Raw genomic sequence first — 24,117 nt, forward strand, 5'->3', positions numbered from 1 at the left:
AAGTGACACCATTCTAAACACTGCACCCCTCAAGGTGCACAAAACCACATTCCAGAAGTTTATTAACCTTTCAGGTGCTTAACAGCAGCAGAAGCAACATGGAAGGAAAAAATGAACATTTAACTTTTTAGTCACAAAAATGATGTTTTAGCAACAATTTTTTTATTTTCCCAAGGGTAAAAAGAGAAACTGGACACCAAAAGTTATTGTAAAATTTGTCCTGAGTACACCGATACCCCATATGTGGGGGGGAACCACTGTTCGGGCGCACGACAGGGCTCAGAAGGGAAGGAGCGCCATTTGACTTTTTCAATTAAAAATTGGCTCCAATCTTTAGCGGACACCATGTCGCGTTTGGAGAGCCCCTGTGTGCCTAAACATTGGAGCTCCCCCACATGTGACCCCATTTTGGAAACTAGACGCCCCAAGGAACTTATCTAGATGCATAGTGAGCACTTTGAACCACCAGGTGCTTCACAAATTGATTCGTAAAAATGAAAAAGTACTTTTTTTTTTTTCACAAAAAATTTCTTTTAGTCTCAATTTGTTCATTTCCACATGGGCAACAGGATAAAATGGATCCTAAAATGTATTGGGCAATTTCTCCTGAGTACACTGATACCTCACATGTGGGGGTAAACCACTGTTTGGGCACACGGCAGGGCTCAGAAGGGAAGGAGCGCCATTTGACTTTTTGAATGAAAAATTAGCTCCAATCGTTTGCTGACACCATGTCGCGTTTGGAGAGCCCCCGTGTGCCTAAACATTGGAGCTTACCCACATGTGACCCTATTTTGGAAACTAGACTCCCCAGGGAACTTATCTAGTTATGTGGTGAGCACTTTGAACCCCCAAGTGCTTCACAGAAGTTTACAACGCAGAGTCGTGAAAATAAAAAATCATTTTTCTTTCCTCAAAAATGATGTTTTAGCAAGCAATTTTTTATTTTTACAAGGGTAACAGGAGAAATTGGACCCCAATAATTGTTGCCCAGTTTGTCCTGAGTATGCTGGTACCCCATATGTGGGGGTAAACCACTGTTTGGGTGCACGTCGGGGCTCGGAAGGGAGGGAGCACCATTTGACTTTTTGAATGCAAGATTGACTGGAATCAATGGTGGCGCCATGTTATGGTTGGAGACCCCTGATGTGCCTAAACAGTGGAAACCCCTCAATTCTAACTCCAACACTAACCCCAACACACTCCTAACCCTAATCCCAACTCTAGCCATAACCCTAATCACAACCCTAACCCCAACACACCCCTAACCACAGCCCTAACCCCAACACACCCCTAACCCTAATCCCAACCCTAACCCCAACACACCCCTAACCCTAACCACAGCCTAATTTTAACCCTATTTCCAACCCTAGCCCTAATTCCAACCCTAACCCTAAGGCTATGAGCCCACGTTGCGGATTCGTGTGAGATTTTTCAGCACCATTTTTGAAAAATCCGCAGGTAAAAGGCACTGCATTTTACCTGCGGATTTACCGGGGATTTCCAGTGTTTTTTGTGCTGATTTCACCTGTGGATTCCTATTGAGGAACAGGTGTAAAACGCAGCGGAATCCGCATAAAGAATTGACATGCTGCTGAAAATACAACACAGCGTTTCCGCGCGGTATTTTCCGCACCAGGGGCACAGCGGATTTGGTTTTCCATAAGTTTACTTGGTACTGTAAACCTGATGGAAAACTGCTACGAATCCGCAGCGGCCAATCCGCTGCGGATCCGCAGCCAAATCTGCTGCAGATCCACAGCCAAATCCGCACCGTGTGCACAAAGCCTAATTCTAACCCTAACCCTAGTTCTAACCCTAATTCTAGCCGTAACCCAAACCCTAAGGCCAGGTTCACATTGCGCTAGCAGCAGCCCGTTCAGCACATACGCTAACGGGCTGCTGCTAGCGCAAGTGCCGACGTTTGCATCGCGCTAGCGCAGATGGAGCATCTGCTAGCTCTATCTGCGCTAGCAGTGACGGACCCAGAAACGCTGCAGCCCGCGTCTCTGGGTCCATCATTCAATGACTGCACATCTCTAGCGTACACCCATTGTGGGCGTGCGCTAGTGATGTGTCCGACATTGCTGTCAATGGCGGCCATAACGGACTACGTTACACCGCGTTTATGCCGCGGTGTAACGTAGTCTGTCTAACGGACTGCTTAGACGCAGTGTGAACTAACCCTAACCCTAGTGGGGCAAAGAAAAAAAAAATTATTTATTTTATTTTTGTCCCTACCTATGGGGGTGATAAAGGAGGAAGGGGGATTATTTATTATTTTTTAATTTTGATCGCTGTGATAGAACCTATTACAGCGATCAAAATGTACTTGTAACGAATCTGCCGGCCGGCAGATTCCTCGGGCGCACTGCGCATGCGCCCTCCATTTTCCAAGATGGCGGCGCCCATGCAGCAGCCGGATGGACACCGGGAGGCACACGTAAGTATGAAGGGGGGGGACCGGACAGCGGGGGGAGCGGACAGGAGGACGGAGGGGAGCGGAGGACAGGAAATGACAGGGCAGAGGACGGAGGGGAGGTGATCGGTGGCGGTGGCACATTGCGATCTCCAGCCATGGCTGATGCTATTGCAGCATCGGCCATGGCTGGATTGTAATATTTCACCAATTTTCATTGGTGAAATATTACTATCGCTCTGATTGAAAGTGAAACGTCACTTTCAACAGCCAATCAGAGCGATCGTAGCCACGGGGGGGTGAAGCCACCCCCCCTGGGCTAAAGTACAACTCCTCCTGTCCCTGCAGGCCGGGTGAAATTACAGTTAACCCTTTCACCCGGCCTGCAGGAGCCCAATCCGGCCATGACGCATATGCTGCGTCACAGGTCGGAATGGCACAGGTTTTCATGACGCATACGTTGCGTCAAAGGTCGGGAAGGGGTTAATGGGGATAAATGTAAGGTCATGCACTTGGGTAGAAGTAATAAGATGTATAATTATGTGCTTAATTCTAAAACTCTGGGCAAAACCGTCAATAAAAAAGACCTGGGAGTATGGGTGGATGACAAACTCATATTCAGTGGCCAGTGTCAGGCAGCTGCTACAAAGGCAAATAAAATAATGGGATGCATTAAAAGAGGCATAGATGCTCATGAGGAGAACATAATTTTACCTCTATACAAGTCACTAGTTCGACCACACTTAGAATACTGTGCACAGTTCTGGTCTCCGGTGTATAAGAAAGACATAGCTGAACTGGAGCGGGTGCAGAGAAGAGCGACCAAGGTTATTAGAGGACTGGGGGGTCTGCAATACCAAGATCGGTTATTACACTTGGGGCTATTTAGTTTGGAAAAACGAAGGCTACGGGGTGATCTTATTTTAATGTATAAATATATGAGGGGACAGTACAAAGACCTTTCTGATGATCTTTTTAATCATAGACCTGAACAGGGACAGGGGGGCATCCTCTGAAAAAAGGTTTAAGCATAATAACAGACGCGGATTCTTTACTGTAAGAGCAGTGAGACTATGGAACTCTCTACCGTATGATGTTGTAATGAGTGATTCATTACTTAAATTTAAGAGGGGACTGGATACCTTTCTGGAAAAGTATAATGTTACAGGGTATATACACTAGATTCCTTGATAGGGCGTTGATCCAGGGAACTAGTCTGATTGCCGTATGTGGAGTCAGGAAGGATTTTTTTTCCCCAATGTGGAGCTTACTCTTTGCCAAATGGTTTTTTTTTGCCTTCCTCTGGATCAACATGTTAGGGCATGTTAGGTTAGGCTATGGGTTGAACTAGACGGACTTATAGTCTTCCTACAACCTTAATAACTATGTAACTATATATGTATTGGCGAGATTGACCTAGTAATAGAGAGATGGCTCCTAAGTGGGGATGACAGTGGGTAGAAGGTGGTCCGCAGGGCTCCCATCCAGAAGCAAAGGAGTACGGACATGGCCTCCAGACCTAATGCCTAGGCATCTGTCCACCACAGGAGCCAAGAAGGAAAATTTATTTTTGTATAGAACAGCACAGTCTGCTGCACTTTTCTATATAGTAAAATATATAGTAGGCATATCAGTCAGACGTAGAGGCCGAAAAAACACAATGCTGCCCTCTGTCTGTTGAATGGGGGTGGGGGATTAGTAACGCTACTGTATACGTGGGGAGAAACTACAGACATGTACCATGGGCAAAGACACAGCCGTAGCTCAGCAAGTCATAGTGTTCATCCAGTTTCCCAGAAGTGGGAGACGCAGATGAATTGTTATCCCGTCGTAGAGATGGTCTATGATTTTCTGCCCAAGTGCATTCGGCGCGGCAGACCTTTCCTCGGACCACCAAGTACAGTTATATGTCGTGACTTACCTGGGATCCGGTCAGCACAATAGTTTTTCCAAGGTTCTCGCACATAAAGGATAAAGCTGACGCAGTGTAAGCCATCGTGTCGGTGCCGTGAAGAATGACAAAGCCGTCGTAATGCTCGTAGCATCTCTACAGGGGGCGCCATTCAGTCACAGACATGAGAAAGAAAGAAGAGAATAAGACTCTTGTTACAATAATGCTGTGAAATGAAGGGCTCAATGGTGAGACCCGGTCATAGGGCTGAACTGGCACAGACAGTAGAAGGATATCAGGAAATCCATAGACATCCTATTACTTTGTTCTTAACAATAACAATTCCCTAAAGTATTCTCAAAAGGGTGAATCAAGAAGATAAATACAGGCGAGAAAACGAGGAGACGCCATTTAATGAGGGATTACAGGGAGTCCGGATCACCACAGATCCAATGCTGAACCGGATCACTGCGGATCCCACACCACAGACTCATTCACCTGTATAGCACTGTAATGAAACTCTCTGCAAAGCACCTGGGTAAAGGACATGGACACCTAAGGGGGCCCCAGTAATACTAGGAAGGTGCCGCTGTGATTCACAGCCAGCATGTGCCTCTAACAACAGCGAGCAGAGATGCCACTATGATTTAAATGGCCTGGTTACCAGGGTGCCCAAGCACCAGCTCCCATTGCCTCCCCTCGACAGGATCGCAGGCAGCTGGAGCCTGCTGAAGACCCCCATCGTGTCTAGCTAGGCTTCATAGAAGAACGTCAATTTCACTATATACTGCAGTACTGGGAGGGTAGTATAAACGATCAAACATTCACTGGTTAAATATAAAAAAAACCAACAAAAATCATCCCCTTTTCCCCAGTTCAAAATACATTTAAAAAAAGCTATTTAAAGTTATTTCAATACCCAAGTATGGAACTTCTCCTTCATGTGTTTGCAGCACGGAGATTTAGAAAGGGCATGGCAATAGGGCATTTCATCATATGGGTGTTAGGGTTCTAACCAGTGTATGCGGCCTCTTTAACTTTGCACCTCTTTGCATATACAGAACAGACCAAAAGTTTGGACACACCTTCTCATTTAAAGATTTTTCAGGACTATGAAAATTGTACATTCACACTGAAGGCATCAAAACTATGAATTAACACATGTGGAATTATATACTTATTATATACAAAAATGTGTGAAACAACTGAAATTATGTCTTATAGTCTAGGTTCTTCAAAGTAGCCACCTTTTGCTTTGATGACTGTACAATTTTCATAGTCATGATAATACAGAAAAATCTTTAAATGAGAAGGTGTGTCCAAACTTTTGGTCTGTACTGTACATATTCTTTTAGGCGCTCTCTTGGATTCTGGTTGGCTAGCCCCTCCACTTTTATAAGCCCTTTATGATTTCTAACACTGTTGATTCATATTGCATGACATGTCCCTCTAATACCACTGTTACAGTGCTGTTTCTTCCCCACCTTTTTTGGAGGTATTTTTCTTCCCCCTGTCTTTTTAAACATTTTCTTGTAAACCTTGTTATTAATAAAGAGATTCTTTTAACCATCCTTCTTTTTTCGTCACTTCTTACTGTTATGGCACATTTTCATATCAGTGTGGTAAATAGCTAGTATATTGAAGTGCTTACAGCCAGCCTATACTTAGACTATGGGAATCATTAAAAATATTGGGTGCAGCTGCATCCACAAAAGTACGATCTAGCAAAATATAAAAAATGGTAACTGTTAAAAAAGGGAAAAAAACCCCAAAAAACATAATAGCTGTTTTTCGTTGCTACAGTTCCAAGTAACCCCCCCAAACCCTCCACAAAAAAATGGAATAAAAAGCAATCAAGAAATAGCATTCTCCCCAAAGTGGTATCAATAAAATCAGATCGGCAAGCAAGAACAAAATATATATACGGTATTTAGTGACTAAAATCATTTCAGAAAAATCATGTCGCCAAGAAAAATTTAGCACATAGACTGTAGAAAAAATTTAAACAAATATGCAAAAAAAAAAAAAAAAAAAAAAAAAAAAGCATGGTCATGAAGGGGGTTAATCGGAAAAGTTTACCCTCTTCAGTCTCACTTGCATTCATAATGGCTGGACATCTACGCACCATAAAGTTATAAGTTATGGCATATTTCATAAAAAAACAACAACTTTATATTGCTCAAAATGGACATAAGCAGATTACATATGTGTGTGTGTGTGTGTGTGTGTGTGTGTGTGTGTGTGTGTGTGTGTGTGTGTGTGTGTGTGTGTGTGTGTGTGTGTGTGTGTGTGTGTGTGTGTACATATACTAGATGGTGGCCCGATTCTAACGCATCGGGTATTCTAGAATATGTACAGTGGGGCAAAAAAGTATTTAGTCAGTCAGCAATAGTGCAAGTTCCACCACTTAAAAAGATGAGAGGCGTCTGTAATTTACATCATAGGTAGACCTCAACTATGGGAGACAAACTGAGAAAAAAAAATCCAGAAAATCACATTGTCTGTTTTTTTATCATTTTATTTGCATATTATGGTGGAAAATAAGTATTTGGTCAGAAACAAAATTTCATCTCAATACTTTGTAATATATCCTTTGTTGGCAATGACAGAGGTCAAACGTTTTCTGTAAGTCTTCACAAGGTTGCCACACACTGTTGTTGGTATGTTGGCCCATTCCTCCATGCAGATCTCCTCTAGAGCAGTGATGTTTTTGGCTTTTCGCTTGGCAACACGGACTTTCAACTCCCTCCAAAGGTTTTCTATAGGGTTGAGATCTGGAGACTGGCTAGGCCACTCCAGGACCTTGAAATGCTTCTTACGAAGCCACTCCTTCGTTGCCCTGGCGGTGTGCTTTGGATCATTGTCATGTTGAAAGACCCAGCCACGTTACATCTTCAATGCCCTTGCTGATGGAAGGAGGTTTGCACTCAAAATCTCACGATACATGGCCCCATTCATTCTTTCATGTACCCGGATCAGTCGTCCTGGCCCCTTTGCAGAGAAACAGCCCCAAAGCATGATGTTTCCACCACCATGCTTTACAGTAGGTATGGTGTTTGATGGATGCAACTCAGTATTCTTTTTCCTCCAAACACGACAAGTTGTGTTTCTTCCAAACAGTTCCAGTTTGGTTTCATCAGACCATAGGACATTCTCCCAAAACTCCTCTGGATCATCCAAATGCTCTCTAGCAAACTTCAGACGGGCCCGGACATGTACTGGCTTAAGCAGTGGGACACGTCTGGCACTGCAGGATCTGAGTCCATGGTGGCATAGTGTGTTACTTATGGTAGGCCTTGTTACATTGGTCCCAGCTCTCTGCAGTTCATTCACTAGGTCCCCCCGCGTGGTTCTGGGATTTTTGCTCACCGTTCTTGTGATCATTCTGACCCCACGGGGTGGGATTTTGCGTGGAGCCCCAGATCGAGGGAGATTATCAGTGGTCTTGTATGTCTTCCATTTTCTAATTATTGCTCCCACTGTTGATTTCTTCACTCCAAGCTGGTTGGCTATTGCAGATTCAGTCTTCCCAGCCTGGTGCAGGGCTACAATTTTGTTTCTGGTGTCCTTTGACAGCTCTTTGGTCTTCACCATAGTGGAGTTTGGAGTCAGACTGTTTGAGGGTGTGCACAGGTGTCTTTTTATACTGATAACAAGTTTAAACAGGTGCCATTACTACAGGTAATGAGTGGAGGAAAGAGGAGACTCTTAAAGAAGAAGTTACAGGTCTGTGAGAGCCAGAAATCTTGATTGTTTGTTTCTGACCAAATACTTATTTTCCACGATAATATGCAAAAAAAATGATAAAAAAACAGACAATGTGATTTTCTGGATTTTTTTTTCTCAGTTTGTCTCACATAGTTGAGGTCTACCTATGATGTAAATTACAGACGCCTCTCATCTTTTTAAGTGGTGGAACTTGCACTATTGCTGACTGACTAAATACTTTTTTGCCCCACTGTATGTCCACATAGTATATTGTCCAGCCACGTAGTAGATTGCCCAGTTACATTGTATATTGCCCAGAGACATAGTATACAGCAGAGCCACGTAGTATATTGCCCAGTTATGTAGTATATTGCCCAGTGACGTAGTATATTGCCCAGCCACGTAGTATATTGCCCAGCCACGTAGTATATTGCCCAGTGACGTAGTATATTGCCCAGTGACGTAGTATATTGCCCAGAGACATAGTATACAGCAGAGCCACGTAGTATATTGCCCAGTTATGTAGTATATTGCCCAGCCACGTAGTATATTGCCCAGTGACGTAGTATATTGCCCAGAGACATAGTATACAGCAGAGCCACGTAGTATATTGCCCAGCCACGTAGTATATTGCCCAGCCACGTAGTATATTGCCCAGCCACATAGTATATTGCCCAGCCACATAGTATATTGCCCAGCCACATAGTATATTGCCCAGCCACATAGTATATTGCCCAGCCACATAGTATATTGCCCAGCCACATAGTATATTGCCCAGCCACATAGTATATTGCCCAGCCACATAGTATATTGCCCAGCCACATAGTATATTGCCCAGCCACATAGTATATTGCCCAGCCACGTAGTATATTGCCCAGCCACGTAGTATATTGCCCAGCCACGTAGTATATTGCCCAGCCACGTAGTATATTGCCCAGCCACGTAGTATATTGCCCAGCCACATAGTATATTGCCCAGAGACATAGTATACAGCAGAGCCACGTAGTATATTGCCCAGCCACGTAGTATATTGCCCAGCCACGTAGTATATTGCCCAGCCACGTAGTATATTGCCCAGCCACGTAGTATATTGCCCAGCCACGTAGTATATTGCCCAGCCACGTAGTATATTGCCCAGCCACGTAGTATATTGCCCAGCCACGTAGTATATTGCCCAGCCACGTAGTATATTGCCCAGCCACGTAGTATATTGCCCAGCCACGTAGTATATTGCCCAGCCACGTAGTATATTGCCCAGCCACGTAGTATATTGCCCAGCCACGTAGTATATTGCCCAGCCACGTAGTATATTGCCCAGCCACATAGTATATTGCCCAGCCACATAGTATATTGCCCAGCCACATAGTATATTGCCCAGCCACATAGTATATTGCCCAGCCACATAGTATATTGCCCAGCCACATAGTATATTGCCCAGCCACATAGTATATTGCCCAGCCACATAGTATATTGCCCAGCCACATAGTATATTGCCCAGCCACATAGTATATTGCCCAGCCACATAGTATATTGCCCAGCCACGTAGTATATTGCCCAGCCACGTAGTATATTGCCCAGCCACGTAGTATATTGCCCAGCCACGTAGTATATTGCCCAGCCACATAGTATATTGCCCAGAGACATAGTATACAGCAGAGCCACGTAGTATATTGCCCAGCCACGTAGTATATTGCCCAGCCACGTAGTATATTGCCCAGCCACGTAGTATATTGCCCAGCCACGTAGTATATTGCCCAGCCACGTAGTATATTGCCCAGCCACGTAGTATATTGCCCAGCCACGTAGTATATTGCCCAGCCACGTAGTATATTGCCCAGCCACGTAGTATATTGCCCAGCCACGTAGTATATTGCCCAGCCACGTAGTATATTGCCCAGCCACGTAGTATATTGCCCAGCCACGTAGTATATTGCCCAGCCACGTAGTATATTGCCCAGCCACGTAGTATATTGCCCAGCCACGTAGTATATTGCCCAGCCACGTAGTATATTGCCCAGCCACGTAGTATATTGCCCAGTGACGTAGTACATTGCCCAGCCACGTAGTATATTGCCCAGCCACGTAGTATATTGCCCAGTCACGTAGTATATTGCCCAGTCACGTAGTATATTGCCCAGTGACGTAGTATATTGCCCAACCATGTAGTATATTGCCCAGTGACGTAATATACAGCACAGAGCCACGTAGTATATTGCCCAGTGACGTAGTATATTGCCCAGTGACGTAGTATACAGCACAGAGCCACGTAGTATATTGCCCAGTGACGTAGTATATTGCCCAACCATGTAGTATATTGCCCAGTGACGTAGTATATTGCCCAGTGACGTAGTATACAGCACAGAGCCACGTAGCATTTTGCACAGCCCATGTAGTATATTGCCCAGCCACGTCTGACACAGGTTAAAAAAATAAACATATACTCACCTTCAACAGGCGCGTTGTAGCACTGTCGCCTGTGTGGGGTGCAAGCGGCATCTTCCGGTCCCAGGGTGCGCTGACGTCGCAGTCACATGATCGTGACGTCACGGCAGGTCCTTTCCGCGCAGGACTTGTGATGACGTCGCGGTCACATGACCGTGACGTCATGGCAGGTCCTTCTGCCAGACCATCCGTGCGACCGGAACGTGCCGGTTGCATCGCGAGGAGCGGGAAAGGCAGCGTAGGTGAGTATATAATCATTTTTTATTTTTTTTATTATTTTTAACATTCGATGTTTTTACTATTGGCGCTGCATAGGCTGCGTCAATAGTAAAAAACTTGGTCACACAGGGTTAATAGCAGCGGTAACGGACTGCATTACACCGCGGCATAACGCGGTCCGTTACCGCTGCCATTAACCCTGTGTGAGTGCAGACTGGAGGGGTGTATGCGGGCGCCGGGCAGTGAGTGCGGGGAGTAAGGAGCGGCCATTTTCTTCCGGACTGTGCGCGTCGCTGATTGGTCGCGGCAGCCATGACAGGCAGCTGCCGAGACCAATCAGCGAACAAATAACCGTGACAGAAGGACAGACAGAAGTACCCCTTAGACAATTATATAGTAGATATATATATATATATATATATGTACAGCTACTATATAATTGTCTAAGGATCACTTCCGTCTGTCTGTCTGTCATGGACATTCATTGGTCGCGGCCTCTGTCTATCATGGAAATCCAAGTCACCAAGTCGCTGATTGGTCGTGGCAAAACGCCCACAACCATTGCCACGACCAATCAGCGACGGGCACAGTTCGGCGGCAACATGGCGGCTCCTTCCTCCCCGCAGTCAGTGCCCGCTCCATACTTCCTCGACCAATCAGCGACAGCCATAGTCTGGCAGAGAAATGGCTGCTCCTTTACTGCCCTGCAGTCAGCGCTGAGTGCTCATACAGGGTTAACGCCAGCGGTAATGGACCGCGTTATGCCACGGTGTAACACACTCCGTTAACACAGATATTAACCCTGTGTAACCAACTTTTTACTATTGATGCTGCGTATGCAACCAAGGATGCTATGCGAGAAGGACCTGCCATGACGTCACGGTCATGTGACCGCAACGTCATCACAGGTCCTGCGCTCATACCAATCCTGGGACCGGAAGCTGCCGCGTGCACCGCACACGGGCGCCAGGACTTCAAGGGGCCTTCGGAAGGTGAGTATATGTATATTTTTTATTTTAAGCCTTTTTTAACCACGCATATAGTGCCCACATTGTTATATACTACGTGGGCTCTGTTATATACTATATATATATATACATATACACACACACACACACACACACACACACACACTATATATATATATATGTATATATATAAAACACACATTCACACATTACTAATAAGCAGTACATAGCATTAAAACCACAGCTCCATCTAGTGGCCAAGCGGAGACATGACAAGACACAAACTAAAGGGTAGTAGGACATAAAAGTCTTTTATCCCCATTATTACGTAAGTACGGTTATATTAAGATACCTTCACACATAACGATATTGTTAGCGATATCGTTGCATTTTGTGACGTAGCAATGATATCGTTAATGAAATCGTTATGTGTGACAGCGACCAACGATCAGGCCCCTGCTGGGAGATCGTTGGTCGCTGAACAAAGTCCAGAACTTTATTTCGTCGCTGGATCTCCCGCGGACATCGCTGGATCGGCGTGTGTGACACCGATCCAGCGATGTCTTCACTGGTAACCAGGGTAAACATCGGGTAACTAAGCGCAGGGCCGCGCTTAGTAACCCGATGTTTACCCTGGTTACCATCCTAAAAGTAAAAAAACAAACAGTACATACTTACCTATCGCTGTCTGTTCCCGGCGCTGGGCTCTGCACTCCTCCTGTACTGGCTGTGAGCGTCGGTCAGCCGGAAAGCAGAGCGGTGACGTCACCGCTCTGCTTTCCGGCCGCTGTGCTCACACAGACAGTACAGGAGGAGTGCAGAGCAGAGCGCTGGAGGACAGACAGCGATAGGTAAGTATGTACTGTTTGTTTTTTTTACTTTTAGGATGGTAACCAGGGTAAACATCGGGTTACTAAGCGCGGCCCTGCGCTTAGTTACCCGATGTTTACCCTGGTTACCGGCATCGTTGGTCGCTGGAGAGCTGTCTGTGTGACAGCTCTCCAGCGACCAAACAGCGACGCTGCAGCGATCCGGATTGTTGTCGGTATCGCTGCAGCGTCGCTTAATGTGAAGGGGCCTTTAGTTTTAAGGGCAAGTCTAATATCAGTATAGTGAGAAGCTCCATCAGTTCAGCAGAAGAGGTGGTGATAATGACAGTGGTTAGAAACATTTGTAGTTGATATTTCCACACCTCCTACCTTGATGTCCTTGGCGATTTTGGCCCAGTCGTAAGTGGTCATGTTGCAGGAGTCGAGCAGAGGGGAATACTCCAGAACGGTGTACACAATGCGTTTATTCTGTTTGGAAAGACTGGAAAAGAAGAAGTATCGAGATGAAATTAGGACACGAATGTAGAAAAATATAATCCACATAACATGTCGTGTGCTTGGCAAATACTGAGCGACAGGAGCTTTCTTCTCCGGTTATGTCTAAATTTTAGAATCCTGATAGTTTCCTGTTACTGAGGAGCAATGCATTATGGGAGCTCAGAGGCAAGTTACGATTTTTGGAATAAGCCTTTAATGAGTAAAAATGGGGCTCTAGATTCCAGTTTTGAATGGAGCAGAGATGCACATGCTCGTTGTATGGGACTGCCGGAGAAAGCCGGGTGTAGAGCAACATTATTTCCATCAGTTCCATAGAGAATGATTGGAGCAGAGATGCTCATTGTATGGGACTGCCGGAGAAAGCCGGGTGTAGAGCAACATTATTTCCATCAGTCCCATAGACAATGATTGGAGCAGAGATGCACATGCTCGTTGTATGGGACTGCCGGAGAAAGCCGGGTGTAGAGCTCCGCTATTTCCATCAGTCCCATAGACAATGATTGGAGCAGAGATGCACATGCTCGTTGTATGGGACTGCCGGAGAAAGCCGGGTGTAGAGCTCCGCTATTTCCATCAGTCCCATAGACAATGATTGGAGCAGAGATGCACATGCTCGTTGTATGGGACTGCCGGAGAAAGCCGGGTGTAGAGCTCCGCTATTTCCATCAGTCTCATAGACAATGATTGGAACAGAGATGCACATGCTCGTTGTATGGGACTGCTGGAGAAAGCCGGGTGTAGAGCTCCGCTATTTCCATCAGTCCCATAGACAATGATTGGAGCAGAGATGCACATGCTCGTTGTATGGGACTGCTGGAGAAAGCCGGGTGTAGAGCTCCGCTATTTCCATCAGTCCCATAGACAATGAATGGAGCATAGATGGACGGGAGCTGCAAAGTTCAGTTTCTGGAATACTGCTCTAAGAACAAAGTGAAACTTAACCCTGTAAGAGCTATGGGTTTTGGAGATTAAGTCTACATTGGTAGATAGTGTAAGGCTCTGTTCCCCAGTGCATGCCACTGGAGAGTGATAATGTGCCACACATTGGCTACAAAGTGTAAAATAAACATTTGCGTTTCCTGCTGGCAAACACCAACCAGCTGGGTCTACAAGGACACCGGCCTCGAGACCTATGGCTGCATTTCGCGCATATGCCAGGAGTGTTCCCAAAGGCGCCCACATAGAGTGTACGGGGGAAACTGACAAACGTCAACGTCTGCTTGAGAGATGGGAGAAAAAGTCTGGAAGCCAAGTGACCCATTACACCCAGAGTGTGTGCTCCCATATAATGAAGACGCCTCAGTGACTGGCATCTGTAATGGGCGATCCCTCCACGCACAGTCACTGCCGGATCAGTGGGAAAGGAGGAGCCTCACGCTTTCATCCCACAAGATTTGCAGGAATTAATTTCGCCTCACGTCTCACTGCACTCCCCTGACTTTCAAGGACGAAAAGCCTCATGGAGAGGTCGGCAGTGTCGGACACATCTGCAGGTCGAAGAGCCCACTAGTGATGAGCGAATATACTCGTTACTCGAGATTTCTCCAGCATGCTCGGGTGACCTCAGAGTATTTTAGTGCTCGGAGATTTAGTTTTTAATCCGCAGCTGAATGATTTACATCTGATAGCCAGCTTGATTACATGTGGGGATTCCCCAGCAACCAGGCAACCCCCACATGTACTTATGCTGGTTAACAGATGTAAATCATTCAGCTACGGCAGAAAAACTAAATCTCCGAGCATTAAAATACTCTGAGGACACCCGAGCGTGCTGGAGAAATCTCGAGTGACGAGTATATTGGCTCATCACTAGTGCCCACCATGCCTCTAGGTGCAAACACTTCTCTTCCTGCATGTAGGAGGAAACTACCTCGGCGTGGAATTCATTTATAGCTGTATGTATTATGTTATGTTCTGAGGCCGGAAAAATGATCTAAGCTGGTGAAGAATTTTCCACAAAAGCGGCGCTGTACGTGGATTATTGCACCATTCTTTTCTAGCCCCCCAGCAATAGTCCTTTGTGCATGCATTAATATATAGATGGCAGTCTTCTTCCATTCTCTGCCTCCTGATGACTGACAGCCGGGCAGTCGGCATGGCTGAGCCGCTCACCTCAACTGTGCGCTCCTCCATGCTGCTAGCAGAAAAGCACAGGGACATGCTAGTGCACATCCCTGCCAAGGAACCCAGAGGTGGTTGGTAACCTTGGTGACGAGCAGAAAACGATAGACTTAAACATCCCTCCATTCTTGATAACAAAGGTATTTTTTCCTATAAAAGAGGTAAGCTGCTTGTTTTTACAATGTTATCCCTTAACAACCATGAGGCAACCCCTTTAAGGAAGTTGTGCTTTAAGGACAGAGTCAGACAGTCATATAAAGTTGCACACACAAAAAAGTGAGGAGCGCAGCGCTTGGGGGAGATCATAAGACAGTGTTTCCATAGACTGGAGTCTGTGGCAATAACGAAATAGCTGTGGATTTTAGGTACATCCCCATGGTGGAGGGGGTCATAGACAGTCAGAAAATCTGCAGCGTACGACAGATTACTCCATCAATACTTACGGGAGAACCAACGTGTTTTCCGGAAAGTCAAGGAAGTCGTAGAGTTTGGTTTGCTGGGCGTACTGCTCATCATGGAGGATGGGGAGCTTCTTCAGGGCTTTAGCGAAGGCGTTAGCCTGAGGAGCCAAAACTAAGGAGAAACACAAAGTAAGAAAAGATTCAATAGCCAAAATTACAATCACATACAATTCAATGTACACTCCCCACCCTCTCCGCACAGCAGGAGACCAAGCTTTCGTTTTGGGCAGCCCCCTCCTCAGGTAACCCTGTCCCAGCAATCTACAGTCTTCCCTGTCTCCCACCTTATTTGCGGTGTGGAAGCTGCTTATCTTGGCTCAGGTCATCCCCCCCAAAAAACACTAAATCAATAACCACCAACATAAGTGGCTGTAACAGTCAGCTTTACTGTACGCTGCAAAGCAAAATGTCTTCTAGTATTCTGGTCTGCAGCATGACGATACACACACAATATAAGATGTGTAATACTTCATTTCTCCTGTAGGAGTGCTAGAGGAAAATAAAGAGGGAATCTATGATCAGGAAAAGACCAGTCGTTTTCAAACCGGTTTCTGTGCTAAATGAGAGGAGGTGAGTTGATTTTGCAATATTCGCCGAGCACAACCTTATAATAAAAGTTGTTTTTTCAAGGCAGACAACCCCTTTAAGATGAATTAAAGCTAAGTAATGAGATGAAATGAAGACAAATTGCTGCGATGAGAATCCTTTCCAGTAGTAAAGGTCATGGAGTGGAATAACGCAATAGTACAGTAACCACATCAATGGTGTCGGCTCCCTCCAGACCGTCCCTCGCCGCCGTGCTGGGACTGAATGAGGAAACTTGCAGCCGCATTGCATCAAGATGGAGAAACAAAGCGCGTTAGTGGTTCTGCGTGTCCTCGAACTTTGTGCCAGTGATATCACCTGTCAGTGGGAAATGGCTGACAACAGGGAACAATAACATGCATTCAATACTAAAACTTTGGGCAGAAACCACCACGGGCAGAGAGATTGGCGATTTGCTTTTGTAGCACATGATTATACGACACTTAGATAGCGGTTATAATCCTCCGTGTTGCCAAACCGCATAAGTGCATAATCCTCACGACTGGCTCAGAGTTCCTACTTTGTTGTGTTGTGGCCAAGGTGCTGTTACCTAATACTTGTAGTCGTCACATGATACAGTAGGAATGTATTCAGCCGTCACCGCCTGCCCGTCATGTGAACACGGGAAACTCTCCCCTACAGCGCCCCCGCCCGATAACAGGACGAGACGTGATCACCGGGGAGGATTACACCAGTCTAACAATCAGATGACATTTGTAGGGTTGTCCAGTAGTGGAGAACCCCTTTAAATCCATCAGCTCCAGAAACTGAAGTCAACCTGGTAAGGCTACTTTCACACTAGCGTTAACTGCAATACGTTAAAATGCGTCGTTTTGCAGAAAAAACGCATCCAGCAAAATATTTTGCTGGATGCGTTTTTTCCCCATAGACTTGTATTGGCGACGCATTGCGACGGATTTGCATACGTCGGTATACGTCTTTCGACGGATGCGTCGAAATTAGGCGACACGTCGTCTGGAAAAACGTAGATTGCAACGTTTTTTGGCTCCGACAAAAAAACGTGTCTTGGCGCATCCATCGGCATGCGTCTTTGGCTACAATGAAAGTCTATGAGCGACGGATGCGTCGAGACACGTCGTACGACGCAATGCAGTGCTGCAATACGTTTTTTTCTATTGAGCATGCTCAGAAACAGGATTTTTTTAGCTAATTGGCCAGACATCCCCAAATAGACGGATCCGTCGAAATGCTGTATGCGTTGCATACATTTTGCACTTTTTTGACGCATCCGTTTTTTCGGCAAAAAGACGTTTTTGTGACGGTTTGCAGTTAACGCTAGTGTGAAAGTAGCCTAAGACAAATAGTGCGCCTTCCTACCCAGGCTGTTGTCATGGCTCCTGCAGACGTCTGGGGATCTCCGTCTGATCACGGTCCTGCTGCGGACCTCCTGACTGCAGCAGGACAGGTTCATATATTTCTATGAGAGACCGGACTGAAATCCACAGACGTCTGCAGGAGCCCCAAGTCAGACACCCCCTTTAAAGGTGATCACGCACCTAAACCCGGAATCCACAGGATCTAAGCAGAATGCAAGTCTTTCTCCATTTTCTTCCAAAACAGCCATATTAGGCCCCTTTCACACAGCAGTTTTTTGCCATGAGTCGCAATCCGTCAAATTTTGAAAAAAAGAACGGATCCAGTGATTGATGCCGCCGGATCAGTTTTTTCTTCTCATAGACTTGTATTAGCAACGGATGGTCTCACGTTTCATCCGTCGAAAATTGTTGATCTGGCGGCCGGAGACGACGGAAAAAGTAACATTTTTTGTGTCCATCGAAAAATCGGACGGCGACGGATCCGTCGCTTGTTAGATTGGAGCCTATGGGCGCCGGATCCGTCAAATGACAGAATCCGGTGAAGGATTCCATTTTTTTTTTAAAAGAGCATGCTCCGATTTTGTTAGGATCCAATCAGCTGGATTAGCTAGTCGGAGACGGCGAAAAAATGGATGTCGCATCCATTTTTTTTTCAAAATTTGACTGATTGTGACTGACGACAAAAAACTGATGTGTGAAAGCAGCCTTAGTGTCCTCAGCTATTTGTGAGCGGAGACCCTTGTGCATGTACACTGGCGCACAATAGGGATCAGGGGGCTCCGTTCTCACCATGTGGGGTCTACACTGGTCAGACATCGGACTATCCTGTGGATACCCCATAAGCATCAAACATACAAATACTCATATTTGGTACCAATCATTAGGGCGAGTCTAAAGGTACCTTCACACATAACGATATTGTTAACGATATCGTTGCTATTTGTGACGTAGCAACGATATCGTTAATGAAATCGTTATGTGTGACAGCGACCAACGATCAGGCCCCTGCTGGGAGATCGTTGGTCGCTGAACAAAGTCCAGAACTTTATTTCGTCGCTGGACTCCCTGGAGACATCGCTGGATCGGCGTGTGTGACACCGATCCAGCGATGTCTTCACTGGTAACCAGGGTAAACATCGGGTAACTAAGCGCAGGGCCGCGCTTAGTAACCCGATGTTTACCCTGGTTACCATGCTAAAAGTAAAAAAAAACAAACACTACATACTTACCTACCGCTGTCTGTCCTCCAGCGCTGTGCTCTGCACTCCTCCTGTACTGTCTGTGAGCCGGAAAGCAGAGCGGTGACGTCACCGCTCTGCTTTCCGGCTCCCAGCCAGTACAGGAGGAGAGCAGAGAAGCAGAGCACAGCGCTGGAGGACAGACAGCGATAGGTAAGTATCTAGTGTTTGTTTTTTTTTACTTTTAGCATGGTAACCAGGGTAAACATCGGGTTACTAAGCGCGGCCCTGCGCTTAGTTACCCGATGTTTACCCTGGTTACCGGGGACCTTGGGATCGTTGGTCGCTGGAGAGCGGTCTGTGTGACAGCTCTCCAGCGACCAAACAGCGACGCTGCAGCGATCCGGATCGTTGTCGGTATCGCTGCAGCGTCGCTAAATGTGAAGGGGCCTTAAGGTACCTTCACACATAACGATATTGTTAACGATATCGTTGCTATTTGTGACGTAGCAACGATATCGTTAATGAAATCGTTCTGTGTGACAGCGACCAACGATCAGGCCCCTGCTGGGAGATCGTTGGTCGCTGAATAAAGTCCAGAACTTTATTTCGTCGCTGGATCTCCCGTGGACATCGCTGGATCGGCGTGTGTGACACCGATCCAGCGATGTCTTCACTGGTAACCAGGGTAAACATCGGGTAACTAAGCGCAGGGCCGCGCTTAGTAACCCGATGTTTACCCTGGTTACCATGCTAAAAGTAAAAAAAAACAAACACTAGATACTTACCTACCGCTGTCTGTCCTCCAGCGCTGTGCTCTGCACTCCTCCTGTACTGTCTATGAGCCGGAAAGCAGAGCGGTGACGTCACCGCTCTGCTTTCCGGCTCCCAGACAGTACAGGAGGAGAGCAGAGAAGCAGAGCGCAGCGCTGGAGGACAGACAGCGGTAGGTAAGTATCTAGTGTTTGTTTTTTTTTACTTTTAGCATGGTAACCAGGGTAAACATCGGGTTACTAAGCGCGGCCCTGCGCTTAGTTACCCGATGTTTACCCTGGTTACCGGCATCGTTGGTCGCTGGAGAGCGGTCTGTGTGACAGCTCTCCAGCGACCAAACAGCGACGCTGCAGCGATCCGGATCGTTGTCGGTATCGCTGCAGCGTCGCTTAATGTGAAGGGGCCTTTAACCCCTTAATGACCGCCAATACGTCTTTTAACTGACCTTACATATAAGAGAATAGTATCCCCATACTGGTGACAATCCAGTAGCTGTCAGCTGTACACTATAGCTGACAACTTGCTGCATCAGCCATGATCAGTGTTTGCACCGTACATATCTGTTTAACCCCTTAGATGCTGCTGTCAATAGTGACTACATCATTATAAATGGTTAACAGAGTGTGGGGGCTTCTTCTTTATCCCAAATGGTGCCCTCAGATCATGATTTTGTGGTCCTGATGTTTGCGATGGCAATTCACGACCAAATAGCGGCCTTAGAGTCTGCCGGCTGTTGTAACCTGTTCAGAAGTTACCGAGATTTAGGTGGTAAAAATACACATTTTCATTTGTCATGCCACTTTGCATTAATTCCTGTAAAGCACCTGAAGAGTTAATAAACTACCTGGCAGCAGTTTTCGATATGTCAGGGGGTGCTGTTTTTAAAATAGTATCACTTTTGGGGGTTTCCCAATATATGAGACCCCTAAAGTCAATTCAAACATCGATAGTTCCCTAAAATAAGAAATGTTGTAAATTTCCTTGAAAAAATGGAAAATTGCTGCTTCATTTTTAAACCTCCTCAAATGCTAACAAAATAAAAGAACATTTTACAAATGATGCTGATGTAAAGCCGACATGTGGGAAATGTTATTTATTAATGGTTTGCTGTGGTATGACCATCTGGATTAAAGGGATAATCATTCAAAGTTTGAAAACTGCTAATTTTTTAACATTTTTCTCAAATTTTTGATATTTTTTATAAATAAACACAAAACATATTGACCTAAATTTACCATTATCATAAAGTATAATGTGTCACGAAAAAACAATCTCAAAATCACTGGGATTTGTTGAAGTGTTGCAGAGTTATTACCACATAAAGTGACACTGGTCAGATTTCAAAAATTTGGCTCGGTCACTAAGGGGTTAAAGTATCCAGATAGAGGTGTAGAATCTTCAGGCCAAAATACATGATCAGACGCCAACATTCAGGACCGGCACAAATACTGTGCAAAATCTTATCACTGAGCTAACAAAAACGTGGCGAGAGTGGCGCCTCCACAATAACAGCCTTTACTTATTAACCAGAAAGGTTACCCATATACATAACGTTACAGAGGATTAAGGCCCCTTCACATTTAGCGACGCTGCAGCGATACCGACAACGATCCGGATCGCTGCAGCGTCGCTGTTTGGTCGCTGGAGAGCTGTCACACAGACAGCTCTCCAGCGACCAACGATGCCGGTAACCAGGGTAAACATCGGGTAACTAAGCGCAGGGCCGCGCTTAGTAACCCGATGTTTACCCTGGTTACCATGCTAAAAGTAAAAAAAAACAAACAGTACATACTTACCTACCGCTGTCTGTCCTCCAGCGCTGCGCTCTGCTTCTCTGCTCTCCTCCTGTACTGTCTGGGAGCCGGAAAGCAGAGCGGTGACGTCACCGCTCTGCTTTCCGGCTCACAGACAGTACAGGAGGAGTGCAGAGCGCAGCGCTGGAGGACAGACGGCTGTAGGTAAGTATGTACTGTTTGTTTTTTTTTACTTTTAGCATGGTAACCAGGGTAAACATCGGGTTACTAAGTGCGGCCCTGCGCTTAGTTACCCGATGTTTACCCTGGTTACCAGTGAAGACATCGCTGGATCGGTGTCACACACGCCGATCCAGCGATGTCTCCAGGGAGTCCAGCGACGAAATAAAGTTCTGGACTTTATTCAGCGACCAACGATCTCCCAGCAGGGGCCTGATCGTTGGTCGCTGTCACACATAACGATTTCATTAACGATATCGTTGCTACGTCACAAATAGCAACGATATCGTTAACAATATCGTTATGTGTGAAGGTACCTTTACACACACGGACCTCCATGGGGTAAGCGGACCCCAACAGATAATCCCACACAAAGGCCTCATTTTTACACAGGTTTATGACAATGGTCTTGTTCCCCATAGCAACCAATTACAGGACAGCTTTCATTCTTCCACAGCACTCAATGTAAGCTGCGCTCTGAATAGTTGCTAAGGTCAGAGTTGGGTATCTAGGGTTTGAACTCCCAGCCCAGGCCTAAAGGTACCGTCACACTCAGCAACTTTACAACGAGAACGACAACGATCCGTGACGTTGCAGCGTCCTGGATAGCGATCTCGTTGTGTTTGACACGCAGCAGCGATCTGGATCCCGCTGTGCCATCGCTGGTCGGAGCTAGAAGTCCAGAACTTTATTTGGTCGTCAGGTCGGCGTGTATCGTCATGTTTGACAGCAAAAGCAACGATGCCAGCAATGTTTTACATGGAGCTAACAACCAGCGGGAACGATAAGTACGTCACTGGATCGCTCCTGCTTGCTGTGTTTGACGTCTCTACAGCGACCTAAACAGCGACGCTCCAGCGATCGGCTCGTTGTCTATATCGCTGCAGCGTCGCTGAGTGTGACGGTACCTTAAGGCTCTGGCGACAGGGGCGTCATGCTGCTCCCGACAGGCGCCATCAATTTATAACTGTCAGTACTGACAGCAACCGCCACCAAACCCCGGACAGAGGCGCAAACACTTCGGGTCTAATCGCAATAAATTTTGCCCCCAATGCAAATGTTTTCACTTTTCAAAATGCCATCAAGTTTCTTAGGCTGGTTTCACATTGCGTTAGTGCAGTCCGTTTAGCGCATACGCTAACGGACTGCGTTAACGCAATGTCCAAAAAGGGACTGCGTTTAGCGATCGTGCTAGCGCAGATGCCCGATCTGCGCTAGCGAGAACGGACCCAAAAACGCTGCAAGCAGCGTTCGAGGTCCGTCACAAAATAACGGAACATCGCTGACGCATGCCAAAAATGGCATGCGTTAGGATGCGTTACATACATTGCGGTCAATGGGTGCGTTAACGGATCCATTACATTGCGTTATTGGCGCTATGTAACGGATTCCGTTAGTGGATACCCACTAACGCAATGTGAACCGAGCCTAACACATTTAGCAGAACAGCAGCAGCCTGTCCGAGGGCGCAGCAGCCCGTCCGAGGGCGCAGCAGCCCGTCCGAGGGCGCAGCAGCCCGTCCGAGGGCGCAGCAGCCCGTCCGAGAGCGCAGCAGCCCGTCCGAGAGCGCAGCAGCCCGTCCGAGAGCGCAGCAGCCCGTCCGAGAGCGCAGCTCATCAATATTCCATCCTATCTGCTCTGATAGTAAGGTTGCAGTCCATCAGTGGTCACGAGAACATCATGCACACGCGCACTTATAAATGAATTTGGATGAGGGGAATGAATATTACTCGTCATGGACCGGAGCGCAGCTCTGACTAATTCTTGTGGGTAAAATTGTCCATGTCTGCGAGTTTTTCCTCTTTCCACTGAGAAAGTGACCTGCTGCCGGGCAGGATGGGGCATTGCTTTTTAGCCCATCCCAGTAGAGTTAATGGGTCCCCGACTAATTTAGATCTAGCTGTCACTTTTGGACAATCATTTCCCACTAATGACAATAACAGCGTCCCCCGACAGCCGAGGTATAGAGGTGTGGGGCTAAAGGGAGGCCGCCATTACCGCAAATATGGCCACCACAACCCCTTTAAGAGTCACTCTACTTCTCAATGGTAAATGACCGAGTGTACAGACACCAGCCGGCATCACACTGGCAATAACTCCGTCCCGTGCGCGGCAGTGCATGCTGGGAGCTGTAGTTCCCCGTCAGCTGTGCCTTCCCTCCCCGGTCACCTTCGTTCTGGTACATCATGCCGATGGTGCCCCCGGTGTTGACCACCAGCACTCGGGCTTCGCTGACGAGGCCGCTCAGACTCTCCTGGGAGCCGGACAGGCTCTGGCTCTTGGACAGCTTCCTCTTGCGGCTGCTGGCAGCAGGGCCGGGGGGTCGCGGGGGCAGCAGGGGTGACGCCACCATGGCTTCTTGCTCCAGCAGGTCCAGGTGGGTGTGTGACAGGGCCTGGGAGAGCCGGGACATGGAGCAACTGCCCCGGAGAGGGGTGCCGGCACTGTCCTCCTCCGCCATGCTGCTATCAGTGACTGAGAGTGAGGAAGACACTACAACACGACACGACACGCCCCCCACGTGTGCTGCCTGCACCTCCCCCACAACACGGGCCGGGGGGCGCCTGATCGGGGATCTGACTGCGACCTCTAGGTGACCAGGGGGAGAGCGCTGACAGGACACACCCGGAGGAGTGGATACTGGTGGGCACTGGTCCAGGAGATACTGGTGGGCACTGGTCCAGGACAGGAGATACTGATGGGCACCGATCTA

At 46.9% G+C, this 24,117-nt stretch overlaps 1 protein-coding gene across 2 annotated transcripts in view; it reads right to left on the reverse strand.

Moving 5' to 3' along the window:
• The window catches only part of ASPG (asparaginase), a 51,236-nt gene extending 27,341 nt beyond the window's left edge, over positions 1-23,895 (reverse strand). For both annotated transcript variants that reach the window (XM_069734362.1, XM_069734353.1), the window contains exons 1-4: positions 23,574-23,895; positions 15,540-15,669; positions 12,847-12,958; positions 4,341-4,466 (exon numbers count right to left, since the gene is read on the reverse strand). In XM_069734362.1, coding sequence (XP_069590463.1) covers positions 4,341-4,466; positions 12,847-12,958; positions 15,540-15,669; positions 23,574-23,865 — 660 coding nt within the window. In that variant the 5' untranslated portion in view covers positions 23,866-23,895. The remainder of the gene's footprint in view (positions 1-4,340; positions 4,467-12,846; positions 12,959-15,539; positions 15,670-23,573) is intronic.
• Positions 23,896-24,117: the final 222 nt, after the last annotated feature.

This window comes from Ranitomeya imitator, chromosome 1 (assembly GCF_032444005.1).
Source record: "Ranitomeya imitator isolate aRanImi1 chromosome 1, aRanImi1.pri, whole genome shotgun sequence".
In the NCBI taxonomy this organism is placed as follows: domain Eukaryota; kingdom Metazoa; phylum Chordata; class Amphibia; order Anura; family Dendrobatidae; genus Ranitomeya; species Ranitomeya imitator.